General features: G+C 44.5%; 2 protein-coding genes and 1 non-coding gene across 8 annotated transcripts; all 3 read right to left on the reverse strand.

Annotated features, from left to right (window-relative positions):
- Nucleotides 1-152: 152 nt before the first annotated feature.
- On the reverse strand, nucleotides 153-8,148 carry lgals8a (galectin 8a). Of its 6 annotated transcripts, none has more exons than XM_040125862.1 (9): nucleotides 7,563-8,148; nucleotides 5,746-5,891; nucleotides 4,729-4,939; nucleotides 4,224-4,346; nucleotides 4,073-4,123; nucleotides 3,923-3,946; nucleotides 3,348-3,436; nucleotides 1,937-2,102; nucleotides 156-570 (listed from the first exon to the last, which is right to left on the reverse strand). In XM_040125862.1, the coding sequence occupies exons 2-9, from the start codon at nucleotides 5,784-5,786 to the stop codon at nucleotides 421-423; spliced, it is 855 nt and encodes a 284-aa protein (XP_039981796.1). In that variant the 5' UTR covers nucleotides 5,787-5,891; nucleotides 7,563-8,148; the 3' UTR covers nucleotides 156-420. The 6 variants fall into 6 exon arrangements, with proteins under 6 accessions (XP_039981797.1, XP_039981796.1, XP_039981794.1 ...); XM_040125859.1 differs by having other exon boundaries at nucleotides 157-570; nucleotides 3,923-3,943; nucleotides 5,746-5,834; nucleotides 7,563-8,147; XM_040125858.1 differs by having other exon boundaries at nucleotides 159-570; nucleotides 5,746-5,834; nucleotides 7,563-8,147.
- A 1,139-nt stretch (nucleotides 8,149-9,287) lies between these two features.
- Nucleotides 9,288-14,381, reverse strand: LOC120789441 (ribonucleoside-diphosphate reductase subunit M2-like). Its single transcript, XM_040126164.1, has 10 exons — nucleotides 14,141-14,381; nucleotides 13,957-14,025; nucleotides 12,769-12,918; nucleotides 12,564-12,680; nucleotides 12,237-12,370; nucleotides 12,059-12,153; nucleotides 11,833-11,966; nucleotides 11,369-11,473; nucleotides 11,148-11,261; nucleotides 9,288-9,799 (listed from the first exon to the last, which is right to left on the reverse strand). Exons 1-10 carry the CDS (start codon nucleotides 14,228-14,230, stop codon nucleotides 9,647-9,649), a joined length of 1,161 nt encoding a protein of 386 aa, XP_039982098.1. The 5' UTR covers nucleotides 14,231-14,381; the 3' UTR covers nucleotides 9,288-9,646.
- On the reverse strand, nucleotides 10,543-10,678 carry LOC120789500. Its single transcript, XR_005707403.1, has one exon. It is a non-coding gene; the product is annotated as a small nucleolar RNA SNORD94 (small nucleolar RNA).
- Nucleotides 14,382-15,074: the final 693 nt, after the last annotated feature.

Below are 15,074 nucleotides of genomic sequence, written 5' to 3' on the forward strand. Positions count from 1 at the left end.
GTGTATGTATGTATGTACATACATGTGTATACATGTGTATGTACCTCCCTAGGTACGTACGTACCTAGAAGGTCCCTACATAGAACATGTTTGTTAATTGAGATCGTCTGCAGATATTTTTTTAAACATGTCTTAGTTCTGTCCCCCAGTGTCAGTGACAAACCCTGATCAGACTGAAGTGGTGAGGAATGTGGTTAGTTTATTGGATCTGATTTCAAATTCACAGGAACTACAATTAAAGAAGCACAAATAGTACATTAGTAGACGGTCTGGCAGGGTTCTGGACCTTGGTTCTGAGTCATTAATATGTTTTCTAACACGCTAGAAGCCTGGAAAACCACCAGGTTGGTCGACACCAGACACTCTGCTCTGGTTTGTGATAAAGGATGTGAGGCACTTCCTGATAGTAGAACGGGGGGTTCAGAGGATCTTGATGTCCAGCAGCGTGACATCTCCCAGCACCTCCAGCCCATCGATCCGGCTCAGGTCCTTGACTCGGTGTTGGTAGTCCAGCTGGTGTTGCCCGTTAACGGCGACTCTGAACTGCTGAGAGTCGCACAGGATGATCATCTGCCGAGGAAACGCAACAACATCATGAAGACAGAGCGGGTTTTTCATGTTTTATGAGTCAATTATCAAGACGTTAAAAATCGTTGATCTCAAACGCTGAAAGGTCCCATTACTCCCAGTATTTAAATCTTCAGAAGACTCAGCCGCTGTGAAAAAGCCAGAGCAAACCAACTACACGTTTTGGCGATTTACATGCAGTCAAAGTGCCTGTTTGACTCGTATAAAGCAAAGTAAAATATTGTGGCATAGAAATGTATAATTGCATGAACAAAGCTTTTTAAAATTTGTAGAACTTTACAAAAAAAATTACAAAACTGAGCAAAAACCAAACCAGAGTTACTGGAGTCTGTCAGAGAGAAATAGGCTCCGGCTAGAGAGCTGCATGTGCAGCAAGTTGAAGTTTAAAAACTCTTTCTAAAGACGACCAGCTTGGCACCATCTCCTACGTGACGTTACCTTTAAAGTCACACATTCAAATGTTTAGATTTTCCTACTGGTTTCAGCTTCTCAAACGTAAAGAGTTGCAGCTTTTCTTGTCGTACATACATGACGGGTAACAACATGTCTGTGAGATGTTTTCCTTTGTCTTCTGGACTGTTGGTCAGAGAATTTGAGCAGTTAGAAGACGTCGCTTTGGATTCTGCGAAGCTGTGATGGCTGTTTTTTACCTACTTTTTTTAATCATTTAATAGACTCAATTTACAGTTTTACATTTGAAGAGGGATTCAACTGATGATTTTTTACTGGGATAGTTGACTAATCGTTTGTCTATTAAATCTAACAAATTCCCAGCGCCCAAGGAGACGTCTTCAAATGTTCTATTTTGTTTGAGCAACGGTCGAAAAACCCGCAAATATCCACATTTGAGAGGCTGGAGCAAAATAAAATGGAATATTCTGTTTTTATTAATGACTCAATGATCTTCTCTCTGGCTTGCATTAATCTGTCATAGTGATGTTCTCTATGCTGTGGACTGTAAATAATTAAAATTTATTTTCAAACACAAACTAGTGAAAATGCTGTTTTCTTTGAGAAAACACACCAGTGGAGAGACAGTTCTGGAAAAAAAAAAAAAAACTTGCCAGAACTGTGTGTGTGTGTTGTGAATGTGTGTCCCAGTTAGACTGATGTTTAAACTAAATTATTCTTAGGATTAATATGGGAAGTGAGATTCCTCATTTATTCTTAAAGACAGAACTTCCATATTAAAACAGGATCATTTTGCCAGATTACAGCTTGTGAGCTAAAAACCAGCTTTAAAAAACGTTTTCGTTCAGCTGGAAAACAAAGAAAACAGCAGCAGCGCGTTAAGAGGCTCCGGGACACTTTTCAGTCGCCCTGCAGGGGTCAAAGGTTAAGGACGTACCTCAAAGTACTGTCCCGCAGCGAAGGGGAAGGAGTCCAGCTTCGTTTCCTCGGGGCCCCAGCACTCCGACAGGAAGGAGTTCCTGACGAAGGCCCGGGGCTTCAGACGAGGGTTCAGGTGCAGAGCGATGTTGCCGCTGCCAGACTCCCGCAGGTTCACACAGAAACTGAAGGAAACGTGTCCCAGACGCAGCAGAGAAACACAAGCGTTCAAATGTTCAGGAGCCTTCCACTCTAAATTTGTCTGTTCGTTACTTCTGATAGAGTATTTGGATCCTTTACTTAAGTAAAAGTACAGAGGTATAATCAGCAAAATGTACTCTAAGTATTAAGAGAGCACGTACTCAGTGTAGAAAAATGTCCATGGACTGATGGTTTCAGCTCCGCTTGAGGTTTAAAGTCACTAAAGCTGTCAAATGAATGCAGAGCAGTAAAAAGTTCAGCATTACAAGTATAAAGCTGTAAGTAAAGTACAAGTACTCTCTCCCCTGAGAGATGTTTAGTATTTCACAAAAATCCCATTTAACTGCAGAAATGCATTTCCCATATAAGTTACATCCCTTATTTATGGTCTAGTGGAGAATACGACATTTTTTTCTTTTGGCTTTTTTTTCGCCGAGATCAACTTTTTTCTAAAACATCACAACGATTTTTGATTCAAATTTTTATCCACCTCAAGGAAAACACTTATTTTTCTTACTTTCATAGTTTGATCATTGCAATAAACATTTTACCGACTGATGGTTTTGTTTGTTTCCTGATAATGGTGGAAAGTAACTAAGTATATTTACTCAGTTTGAGAATTACAACGTTATGCAACTTTATACTTCTACTCCACTACATTTATCTGGGAGATTACTTTAGAAATTTAGACTTTTCCATACAAAATATATGAAGGCGTTATAAACTAGGATGTTTTGTTATATATTATAGAAGTACTTGGGTAATTTTGATAAAGATGCCTTAAAATCCATGGTTCCTGCTTTTCTTTTTAATAATTGTTGATGTTGGACACAAGAAACATTGAGAAGGTTTCACTTTGAGCTCTGGGCCGAATTTTTACAAACCAATCAATCAATTAATTAACTAATGGAGAAAAACAATCAGGAGCTGCAGCTTTAGTCAACAGCAAAATGCTGTTTACGCATTAATGCATCAGTAATAATCTACTGGTGTAATACAAGCAGCAACAGTGTAACAGTCACAGGTACAATTTTCTGCACCGAGTACTTTTACTTGTAATACTTGAAGTACATTTTGCTGATCACACTGACACACTTTAACTGAAGTAACAGCGTATTTTCACAGCGAGCCAGTAGTACTTTTACTCGAGGAAAGGATCCGAATGCTTCCTGTGACGCGAAGCATCCGAGGATCGAAGGGCGGCTGACGTCCGTCAGGTGATTTTTTACCTCTGTGCGTTGCGACCGGTCTCTGCTTTGACGGTGATGCTTCGTCCGACGCTCAGCCCCTTCCCCAGCTCCCCTCTGAAGGGAACACTCTGCAGAAAACGAGGTTTCATCAGTCCAACGCCAATACTTCAGAAAAATCAAACATGAGAGCTGCAGCGGTAAACTGATTAGACCGCAACCAAAAAAATAATCAATTCTTCGGTTTTCAAACAAAAATGCCAAATATTTGCTGGTTCCAGCTTCTCAAATGTGAAGATTTGACACTTTTTTGGACAGGGAACTCAGTCACGGGGTTTTCCACTGTGGGCCGGAAAAAATTTGAAATTTCACAAAATAAATTATCAGCAGATCGATCAATCATGGACATAATCAATAGCTGCGGCTGTAATGTAATTGTTAAGGCTGTTCCTGTTGCTGGTCTCAGCCCGGGACTTTATTTTGTGTGATTGTGTTAATAGAAACCAGGGATTTGGTTGATTCGGGCCGGTGGCGGAGTGCCGTACCCCCCCATGGGGTCGCCCAGAGAGAAACCTCCAGCCGAGCCACACTGACCATCACGCGTCGGTGAAACTCACCAAGTCGCCCGACGAGATTATCTGCTGGAAAAGGAAGAGACGAGAACATCAGTTTAAATACAAGTATGGGTGACAACTAACACAGAGTTCCCCCGTTTGTCATTTATAACCAGCACGTGAACATCAGACAGTCCATTCATTCGTTCCTACGTTCATCTCTGAGTCCTGGTTGGTCAGACTGGCCGCGGGAGAAACTGAACTCTGAAATCGACGACGACGACGACAACAGAAGAAAAACAAAACAACTTCATCACAGGTTTTATCACGTGAAGAACAAGACAACCAACAGAGCGGGACTCACGGAGCTCGGGGGGAGGACGCCCACGGCCTCGACTCTGATCTTCCCAGAGATGTAGAGCGTGTCGACTCGCTGCAGCTCCAGTCGGTGTTTAAAGTCCAACACGTGACCTCCGTTCACAGCCACCTGCGGCGCAGACGGAAGAAGCGCAGGTACTCTGAGGTTCTGGAGCTTTTGATCACATCCCATGATCTTCATCGGCAGATACAGTTATGCAACTCTACACGTTTCTGCTTCAAAGCCTCCAACTCTACTGATAAAAAACAAAAAACCCCGGGATTCCGACCGAAAGCTCCAGATTAGCCGCTAAATGGACCTTGAGGCGAGGTTGTCATGTCAACGACTGTTTTCCAAGGTGAAGAATTCACAGTTTACACACGCCATCGGAAAACAATACGACAGATTTAAACTCTGCGGTTTACAAACATGCAAATCTTTCATGTGAATATACCTGAAAATTAGACGGTCAAAAATCAGCCAGTGCGTCCTGTAGCAGCGCGGACCTCACCTTGAACTTGTCTTTGAGGACGAGGACGACGAGTTCGAACGCCCCCCCGGCGGCGAAGGGCATCTGGTGCAGGATCTCCTCTCGGCCCCAGTGCTCCTTCTGCAGCGTGTTGCAGACGATACACGGCGACCTCTGAAACCTCGGGTTGAAGTGAAAGGCCACGTCGGCCCTCGGCTTCATGCTGCTGCCGCAGGTGAAATCCACCTGGAACCTGCGAGGCGGCGCAGAGGGACGACAGGCGAGTCAGAAGCCCAAAAGCAACACTGCGTCACTTCCGATTTCAAATGAAATTCCTGACTTTTTAAGACCGTAACGTGCAGCACCGTCTGCAGTTTAATACCTTTTCAGGGTCCTAATAAATGACAATTCAAAAAAACAAAGCCAACTATTTATTAAGTACATGAATTAACTGATATTTCTAGAATGTTTTTGTCTGTACTCTCCAGCTGTATACAACAATATTTCCTAGTAATATAATAAATGAATTAACGTGACCTGGGCCCATCTACGGGTTCCTGGACGGGCCTACGGGGCCCAGAGGGACAGGGGGCCCCTGGACCAGAGCCTCTGTGAGTATTTCTCGGCGGACAGTCAGAGGGCTCAGTTAAAGAGACACAAAATGAGGACAGAGACATGTGAGATGGCTTCTCGACTCTGCCCATCGTCTTAACTGGACTCGGTTAAGTGGCAGGGAATTGTGGAGTTAAAAAAATAAATCATTTGCTCAACGACAACCGTCTCCTGACAGCAAAGAGTTATAATAACGTTTTTGTCTAAAGCAGGCAAGAAAAAATATTCATTCGCCTCTGACAATGAAATTTAAGGCTTTTTATATCTTCTACGGCCTTTTTTTCTTTTCCTGGAGGAACTGAATTCAACGCTTTTTAAGACTTTTCAAACCCTGCAGGTGCCCTGGAAAATGAAATTGCGTTATGTCACCTGTCTGTTTGTGACGATGCTGCGGGAGGAGGCTAAACGAGGCTTTGTGCCCGATGATTTCGTGTTGCCAGTCCTCACCTGTCAGCGTTTGACGGCACTGAGCCCTGAATCACAACCATCTCCCCGGGCAGCAAGCCGCCCAGGATCGTCCCAGCGAAGGGAATCGCCTGTGGAGACACGAACGCCAGCTGTCAGGTGAGCGGGACCCAAACAACTGGAGACATCTGACGAGAACGAAGGAGATTCAGGAGAAATACGAATTTTTAATCGTCTCAATCGGTTTTAGAGGAAAAGAGACGAAAGTTTTTTACTGCCTCAGCGTCTCAGATGTGAGGATCTGATGCTTTTATAGTTTGATCATTGCAATAAACATTTTACCGACTGATGGGTTAGTTTGTTTCCTGATAATGGTGGAAAGTAACTAAGTATATTTACTCAACTTGAGTATTTCCATTTTGTGCAACTTTATACTTCTACTCCTGAATATCTTTGGGTTTTGGGCCGTTTACCACAACACATGCTCTCAAAATACATCACCTCAGGCTGCGGGAAGTTTTACCAGCCATTCTTCACTATATGCAGACATTTTATAGACAAATCTTAATCAATTAATCCACAAAATAATCTGCGGCTTCCTCGGCTCTGACTGGCCGGTAACGCCTTGAGAGCCACTGAACGAATCTTGAGAGACTATCAGTTATTCTCTTGATTAGTCGATTCGTGGCTTTGTCTATAAAATGTCACAGAATAGTAAAAGCTGCCCATTCCCAGAGCTGAGAGTGACGTTGTCAAACAGTTTAAAACTGAAAAACACTCAGGTTACAACGATGTAAACCAACAACAAGCGGCAAATCCTCACATGTGAGAAGCTGGGACCAGTAGATTTTTGGTATTTTTGCTCGTTGCAGGTCTACCATCGGGTGACCGGGACGAAGAATATCCAGGGAGAACGGGCGCTGGTTTCCGCCCAGAGATTTAATATTTAAAGCTGCACCGTGGAACTTTTGTCCCGCCCCCCCTTCTGGCAAGAGAGCGTAATTACACACCGTCGACTCCAGGTACAGGAGCCAGGGCAGGTTCTCCTTAATGAGATTCGCTCAGTAGAGTTTGTTTTATTTTTGTCCAACTCAAGTAAAAATCCTGAATTCTGGATTTTTAATTGTAGTGGAATATTCGTTTATGTGGTGAAACATCTAGTTTTATTTGAGTAAAGGACTTTTAAACATTTTTGACGGCAATTTGTGTATTTTTTGCTTCATTTTCTTCGTTACACTTCTAGCTTAACCCCCCCCCCAGGCAAGCGGGACCGATGTACATAAAATCCGAGTTTCCATGGCACCAAGACCGAGCGCGACACCGCGGAACTACATGGGGGTTCGTTTCGCCAAACTCCATTAGAAATTGACGCCGTTTTAGCTCTTCCCAGCGTCAGCGTGTCCGCAGACGCCAAATCGCGACATGACCAGAGTGAAGACTGCACACACATTTAATTAAATAGCTCTTTAATTCGGCCCATGCGAAAAACACCCAACTGGGCTCATTTTCTAATAAAATACCTTATAAATATTTTTTAAGAGGGTGGAACCGAGCGGTAGAAAACCAAAGTTTCAGTTACAGATTTTGCTGAAACTTAAAGTTTTTTGGTGGATGAGATGTATGCCGAACTCTCCATGAATACTACCAAGGTACTTAGGTCATGTTATACAGAAACTCTTCCCGTTAAATATCAGTTGTCTATTTAGCTGACACATCGAATTACATTGAGCGCTTAGCTAAGGTGCTACCCAGCCTGCGCACCGATAAACCCGCGATCAATTGTCGGTTAAACGGCGAGGACGACGTCGACAATGATGAGAAAAAGCTCATGGTTAAGTCAAAGACATTGGGTGTCTTACCGGGTTTAAAAACGTCAGTCTCGGGTTTGACATCGACATTTCGGGGCAGCTACCAGCCGGGGACTGAGGCTAGTTTCTCCTTGTGTTTACTTCCTGGTCGAACGTCAGCACGGTTCACGGTTACAGGGATGAGACGGAGACGCCACAACCCGGGAGAATACGGTTAGTTCACACCATTAAAAACGTCCCGGTTTTAGCCCTCGATGAACACGGGAGAGCCCGCACGTCGGAAACCTTAGCCCAGCTCTTCGTCCTGCTCTCCGGACACGTCGACAGCTCGGGGGTCGACGGGCTGACGCGGCCGTCCGCTCCCTGCGCAGCGCAGAGGTTCGGTCGGGGACGAGTCTTGTGATTTCAGTGAAGATTGATTAACCTCCCTCCGGCTGATCAGTCAGGTCAACATCAAACCCCGTCACCGTGACTTGGCGGATTCCCCTTCTAGTCTCCACGGACAAATTTAATCAACAGATTCACTCAGAGTCAGATCAAGTTTAAAGCTGGTTCTCTCAAACCGGAAACTACATGTTTAATAGTTGCACACGCTTCTTTCGTCTCTTTACATCTTCTTGAAGCAGTTTTAACTCTCTCTAGTAAATTTTACGTCTCTTTTTAGTTTTGCATCGGCTAATTGTTTGAGCTCTTTGTCTTAATTCAGTTTAAAGTGACACAGAAACGAAGAAAAGCAGAAAATCGTCCCATTGAGGAAACTCTAGAGGACGAAGGACAGTTCGCTTTAGAGAAGGACTCAAAATATTCATTAACAAAAGTGACCGATACTCTGAAATATGATGAAATATTTAGAAACTGCTGTAGTTTGTCCACCAGAGACGATGGCCAAGTTTATTATCCGACGATAAAATGTCCTGCTGGGTCCACTTCCTGGTCACAAATTGTAAAACACAAATGTTTAATGTCAATATATCATTAACAGATTTTTAAAACTCTAAAATATCAATATCAGCCTCAAAAATACTTGGTTTGAAAATAAATTGAAATAGATTGAGAGTCTGATTTCTAATGAACCGTTTCTGCTCTCGATTGTCAGAATAGTTGAAGATTAATTTTCATTACTCACTTTATCTCTGGAATCTCATTTTTAAATAGACATTTGGTGAAATCTTGTCTTTTACTCTGAGAGGTACAAGTTCACACTGATCCCATTCATGTCTGTCTGTTAGCTTAGCTTAGCACAAAGACTGGAGAGAAAAGGAGGGAAACAGCTAGCCTGGCTAGGAAACAATCTACCGCGCAGCACCTCTAAAGAATGGACGTGTTAAATTCCACAGAAATCAAAATTTAAAGATAAGTTTGGTTTTATAGTGGGTTATGTGTTGGGCTCTCTCTCAGCTGGGATCAGTAACTTCATGTTAAGAAAACATGTTTCCCCAAAAAGCTGAATTATAGCTTTAAATAAAATTAAAAATTGAGTTAAGTCTCTGAATTTAACTCTGGACCTTCTCGGCTGTGTTTAAACCCAAAATTTCGATGCATAGCAATGAACAGAATTGAGGCTTTAACGTAAAGTACACATGACTTTATTACAAAATAACTAAAATACTGTACAAATTAAACAAACCATGCGAAATGGGAAAATTATAAAAAAAATACTAATAGCAGATTTTATAAAAACATTCTACAATAGTTTACATTAAAAAAAGAATAAAACTAAAAACACAAAAACACAGGATTTTGATCCAAGCTTTACAAAGTTATCAGGTTAACTACTAATTTTATTCAAAAAAAAAGTTATCTAGATAACTCAGTAAGCCTGTTTTTGGAAGCGTTCCTGGACTGCAGTGCTCTTACTTCCTGAAAAGATGTTTTATTATTACAATTATTTCAACCACTGTCAGCTGACAACCTGAGATATATTAAAATTGTGTCCAGTATTACAGTGAACATCCATCTGTTTCTACACAGATTATGTCCAACTGTAGAAACTTGTTCGGTCAAAATACATGCTGTTTTCAACCTTTAATCAAAGAGTCCACCGTCATCCTGTCGCGTGGAGCGACGGCCTCGACTATCGACCGGTTTCTCTGGATGAAATGTGCGACTGCGCGCGGGCGGGTCCACCTCTGTCCTCAGAAGTCGGCGTCCAGCCTGAAGGTGTTGTCCGTGGGGCCGGACATCACGCCCATCCTCTGGTACTCGCCCACTCGCTTCTCAAAGAAGTTGGTCTTTCCCTCCAGAGAGATGTTCTCCATGAAGTCGAAGGGGTTCTCCGCCCGGTAGATCTGCAGACACGCCAGACAGAGCGGAGGTAAGTTCGTTCTCTGGGCAACTAGAAACACCTTAAAAAGATCCGACCCGAGTCTTTTCAGTCCTGAAGCCTGAGACAAAACTTCTCATCAGACCGAAGCTCTGAGGAGATTTTCAGGACAAGGACTGTTGACATTTGGGTCCATTTATGTCCTGAGAATTAAGGCTGCGACTAAAACAATTTCATCACCGGTCGATCTAATTATCGTTTCGCCGATCAACCGGCTGGTTGTTTGGCCTAGATACAAAAAAAAACAGCTACAATGAACTTGATCATTTCCCATGGACAACGGTGACATCTGGAAATAGATGCAACGATATTTCGTTGCTCTGATCTAAGACAAAGAAAAGCGTCAAATTCTCACATTTGAGAATCTGGGGCCTTCAAATTTTTGGGCGTTTTTGCTTTGAAAATGTCTGAAGTGGTCATCAAATAGTCGCAGACTGGTTCTCTGTCCGCGGACTAATCGTTCCAGCTCTAACGGAATCAGACCCACTACGGTGTTTAAGTACAGCTCACAGCTCACTGGACACGGGCTGTGGTCAAACTGGTTTTGTCCCTCAAGATTGGAAGAAGTTTATTTTTCCATGTGGAAAAACCGTAAAGAAGAAGAAATAATCTGGTGACTGCTCAGATTTTTAAACTTTGACGTGTAGCTGGAAATTTGTTTTCAAGGCTTTTAAATTGACGAGGTGGACTGCAGTCCTTTAGACCAGGTCTGTTCAGTCTGGCGTCTGTTTCGTGCTGCTGTCGTCTGTCAGTGAACCACTCGTCCTCCGATCAGAGTCCGCAGCAGCACTCAGCCCCCATCACCGGCTGAGGTCCGTACCCCTGCGCCGCTCATCACCACAGACCCGATCCTCATCAACTAGAAACCCTACACGCTACAGACCACGACCGGGAGCTCGCTGCACCGGCTGCTCCGAGTTTAGACTCGGCCTAATTATCATGTGGCGATTTACACTAAAGGTCACAGACGGGTTCTCACATGCAGATCGGTTGGTAGGAAAAATGTGGCAGACTGAAACAGCTGAGCCACAACTTCACAAATCTAGTTTGATCACGACCGAAACCGGGAAATTGAAGTTACGTTTCACTAAAAAACAGCACGGGCCTCAGATCATAAAGGTTTGTGCCGACAGCGGTAGAATAAACGACCAAACCTCTGACGCAGCACTTAACGAGTCCCGCTACCTGAACCTCTGCCTGCCGGAGCCAGTGAGTCTCACGGGGTCAGATTTAGGCCTTTCAGCTTGAGTCAGTCTGCCCGAGGAACAGCGAACAAACCGACACTATGAAGACTTCAGCCGAGGCGTCGTTACCTTGGTGAAGCCGAGCTCCAGCATCAGTCTGTCAGCCACAAACTCGATGTACTGCTTCATCAGCTCACAGTTCATCCCGATCAGCTTCACGGGCAGAGCCTCCGTCAGGAACTCCTGAACACAGACGCAAAAATAAAACAGTCAGACAAACCCAGCTCGACCGGCCACGGCCCGAAGGAGACGATAAACCAGACCAACGCCTTCAGGATCTCCGCACCGACCTGTTCGATCGCCACGGCGTTCCTGATGATCTTGGTGACGGTTTCTTTCGACGGCTTGTTCACCAGGTGTTTGAACATCAGACAGGCAAAGTCACAGTGCAGACCCTGAAACCGGCACACAGTTAGACCACGACAAACGACACAAAGCTAGTCCAGCACCGAGTCAGTCAAACCTGAAACCAGGATTTAACTTAATTCTAAACCAGAGAGAGTCTTTTTAAAAAAAAGACACTGAATTAAGTTAATTACAAAAAAAGACCTTAGAAGTTACGAAAAGTCTTAAATTTCATTTTTAAACCTTAAATAAGGTCAGAGGACCTGAACCAATTTGCACCAGCAAATGTTTGACATCTTTGATTGAAAACGACTAAACCGATTATTTAAACATCTGCAGATCAGCTATTGATTGGATGCCTGGTCTCTTAAAAACCGGGCGAGGTGTAGAATCAGTGTGGACCCGTCACCTCGTCTCTGCTGATGAGCTCGTTGGAGAAGGTCAGGCCGGGCATCAGGCCTCTCTTCTTCAGCCAGAAGATCGCAGCGAACGAGCCCGAGAAGAAGATTCCCTCCACGGCCGCGAAGGCCACCACACGCTCTCCTGGAGGATCAATACCACACGCAGACAATCAATACCAAACCCCATCGACCGGGAGCGCCAACATCAGGCGGGGTCTCGGGGGGCGGGCTTACCGTAGTTGGCGCTCTTGTTGCCGATCCAGTTGAGCGCCCAGTCGGCCTTCTTCTTCACACACGCCAGAGTCTCGACGGCATTGAACAGGTATTCTCTGAGGGTCAGCGAACAGGCCGTCAGACAACAGCACAGACCAGCAGAAACCAGCACAGACCAGAAAGAGCGCCAGGAGCTCACCTCTCTTTGGGCTCCTTGATGTAGGTGTCGATGAGGAGGCTGTACATCTCCGAGTGGATGTTCTCCATGGCGATCTGGAAACCGTAGAAACACCGGGCCTCCGTCACCTGCACTTCCTGTGTGAAGCGCTCCACCTGGTGGTCACAGAGTAGAACAGCAAGATGAGGAAACGGGCCGTGTGACCTTTAAAAACAGAATCAAGCTCCCGTGGCAAAGCAGCAGGAGCCGGAGTGACGTCTGTTCAGGTGGTCTGAAGAGTCAGAACCGATCCAGAACCAACAACAGATCAATAACCATCGTCTCGGGCTTCCGGTCGCTCGTACTCACCAGGTTCTCGTTGACGATGCCGTCGCTGGCGGCGAAGAACGCCAACACGTGAGAGATGAAGTACCTCTCCTCGTCCTTCAGAGACTCCCAGTGCTGCAGGTCCTTCGACAGGTCCACCTGAGGAAACACAAGCCGTTAACGTCGTCGGGTGGAGACGACCCATCGGGATCGCGGTATCTCCGAGTGCAGCGGCGGTCCCGCTTACCTCCTCTGCGGTCCAGAAAGAGGCCTCGGCCTTCTTGTACATCTGCCAGATGTCGTGGTACTGGATGGGGAAGATGACGAAGCGACGAGGGTTCTCCTTCAGCAGCGGCTCCTCCTCCTCGCTGCTGCTGCTCTTCTTCACGGTTTTGGGCTGAACATCAACAAACGACAACGTCAACTACAAACACTTACCACACATTTTATAACTGGTCGGTTTATACTGGTTTGGTGTTTGATCGTCTGTCTCCAACTCCCAAAACCCAAGGCGACGTCTTCAACTGTCGTTTTGTGCGACTGACGGTTCAAAATCCCAGAAAACTATTCAATTTACTTTCATAGAAGACTAAAGAAACCAGAATAAATTCAAACCTGAAGAGCTGGAACCAGAAAACTTCAGTACTTTAAAAAAAAAAAACCTCAAAATTATCAATTGATCATCAGATTAGTTGATTAATTGCCCATCCATCGACTAATGGCTGCAGCTCTAAGCTGAACATCTCTGGCTCTTTTGACTTTTGATCAAACAAGACGAGCAGTTTAACGACGTCACCTTGGGCTCTGGTAAAGTCATGGGCATTTTTTATTATTATTATTATTATTATTATTATTATTATTATTATTATTAAGTCAATTCTACAGATCATACATTTGGTACCGGACCAGTCGAGGAAATAATCTGTAGATCGATCGGGAATGAAAATATTCTGGAGTCTCAGCTCAGTCTGCTGAACGTTAATAGAAAACCTAGAGATCCAGACAATGTCAGAGACAAATGTCAGAGATAAACCCTTCATATATTCCACCACTGAGGATTAGAACATGTAGGATCAGACATCCCAGCTCAGCTGTTATTGATGAGAACCTCCCGGTGTTAATATGAAGTCTGTGAGAGACTGAAAGGCTTCACGCGTCCGTGAGAGGAATAACATTCATCTGCAAGACTTCACCCACATCAAACTGTTGATAAAAACGTTTACATGCCAAAGAATCTCTGATAAAGCAAACCTGCACAAGTACGGACAGTGACAGCTGACTGTCCACGTTGGCGCCAGAACCGACATTTTAGGCGCCACACGAGCACAGTTAACACGACAAACTGCCGGTCATCGGCTTCAAAATGAACGTAGATCATCCGTCGGATCGATTAGTTTTAATCCCCGAAGGTTTCAGCAGATTTCCAGTCACTTACCGTGGTATCGTCGAAGATTTTACGCGCGGTTTTAGACGCCAGGATGCGGGTGGTGTTCAGACTCGGGGGCTGAAAGAGAAATGAGCACAAATCACTAAAGTGACCGGGAACTGGTCTCAATGTCGAAGCGAAAAACGCCGTTTAAAAGAAGATGGAAGTCAGTTTATGGAGTTCTTCTTCTCACCGTGTTTTCTTTGTCCAGCGACATGTTGTCGATCTGACTGCGGAGTGTGTTTTCATCCCTGACGGAAAGAGGAGAGCGAGCGGAAAGCATTTTGAATTCAAATAAATAAAAGGTCAGTTAAGAAATTAAAAGGTTAAAAGAAGAGAAACGCCAGAATCTAAACTAGCGAGCCACAGACACAGACGACGAGCAGAGACTGAAGCCGCTTCTGTTGTCCGCTCGCCTTTTTATTGAAATCTTGGCGCTAGAACGCAGCCGGCCAATAGGAACGCAGCTCGCGGTGGCTCTTTAAACTAACGCTGCGACGGAGCCAATCCGGCTGCGCGTCGACTTCACGTGACACCTGCCTGTTGCGGGAAATTCAAACGCCTTTGTCTGTGCGGAGTTACGAAAGTGTCCGGAGCCGGTGTTACGAAACCGTCAAAAAGAGCGTTTACGAAACATTTCTCCGTTTGACAAAAAGGACGTTAATGTGACGCTTGGGAGCCGCCGAGCTGCCATTTTGAAACGGGGCCGTGACGTTCAAATTAATGCTGAAATCACCAAAAGTAAATCTGATTTCCACGATGAGATATTAGCTCGTAAAAGGAAATAATGACCATTCGTGTGCCTTAAAATGGCTCCACATAAGTTCAACTGTCTTGTAAACACAAAGTGGTCTGAATATTTAACAATTCGGTTCATGGCCCCTCAAACTGGACCGCATAAATGCGTGAACCGACATTAGCTTCGTTAGCTTTGGTTTTATTTCAGTGCTTTAACGTGTCCGACATCCATCTGCTTTCATTCAAGGTTTCACTAAACTGCCATTACGTGTGTGTGACGGTGTTTATGGTGTTTGTTTCTGACGACCCCCGGTTCTGAAGGTTGACTGGCCCCTTCGCTATGTGTGGGTGATAGTTTAGCTGCTGCCATGATGTTGAATTTGGTTTAG

Source organism: Xiphias gladius, chromosome 4 (genome assembly GCF_016859285.1).
Source record: "Xiphias gladius isolate SHS-SW01 ecotype Sanya breed wild chromosome 4, ASM1685928v1, whole genome shotgun sequence".
Taxonomy (NCBI): Eukaryota; Metazoa; Chordata; class Actinopteri; order Istiophoriformes; family Xiphiidae; genus Xiphias; species Xiphias gladius.

Excerpts from the sequence above, each read along its gene's own strand:
- LOC120789441 (XM_040126164.1), bottom strand. The coding sequence starts at position 14,230 with ATGCTTTCCGCTCGCTCTCCTCTTTCCGTCAGGGATGAAAACACACTC. Across the intron at positions 14,026-14,140 it reads CGCTGGACAAAGAAAACACG|CCCCCGAGTCTGAACACCAC; the intron begins GTGAGAAGAAGA and ends TTTCTCTTTCAG. Across the intron at positions 11,967-12,058 it reads CAACAAGAGCGCCAACTACG|GAGAGCGTGTGGTGGCCTTC; the intron begins GTAAGCCCGCCC and ends TTGATCCTCCAG.
- lgals8a (XM_040125858.1), bottom strand. The coding sequence starts at position 7,601 with ATGTCGATGTCAAACCCGAGACTGACGTTTTTAAACCCG. Across the intron at positions 5,835-7,562 it reads GACTGACGTTTTTAAACCCG|GCGATTCCCTTCGCTGGGAC; the intron begins GTAAGACACCCA and ends GTGTCTCCACAG. Across the intron at positions 3,947-4,072 it reads ACCAGGACTCAGAGATGAAC|CAGATAATCTCGTCGGGCGA; the intron begins GTAGGAACGAAT and ends TTCCTTTTCCAG.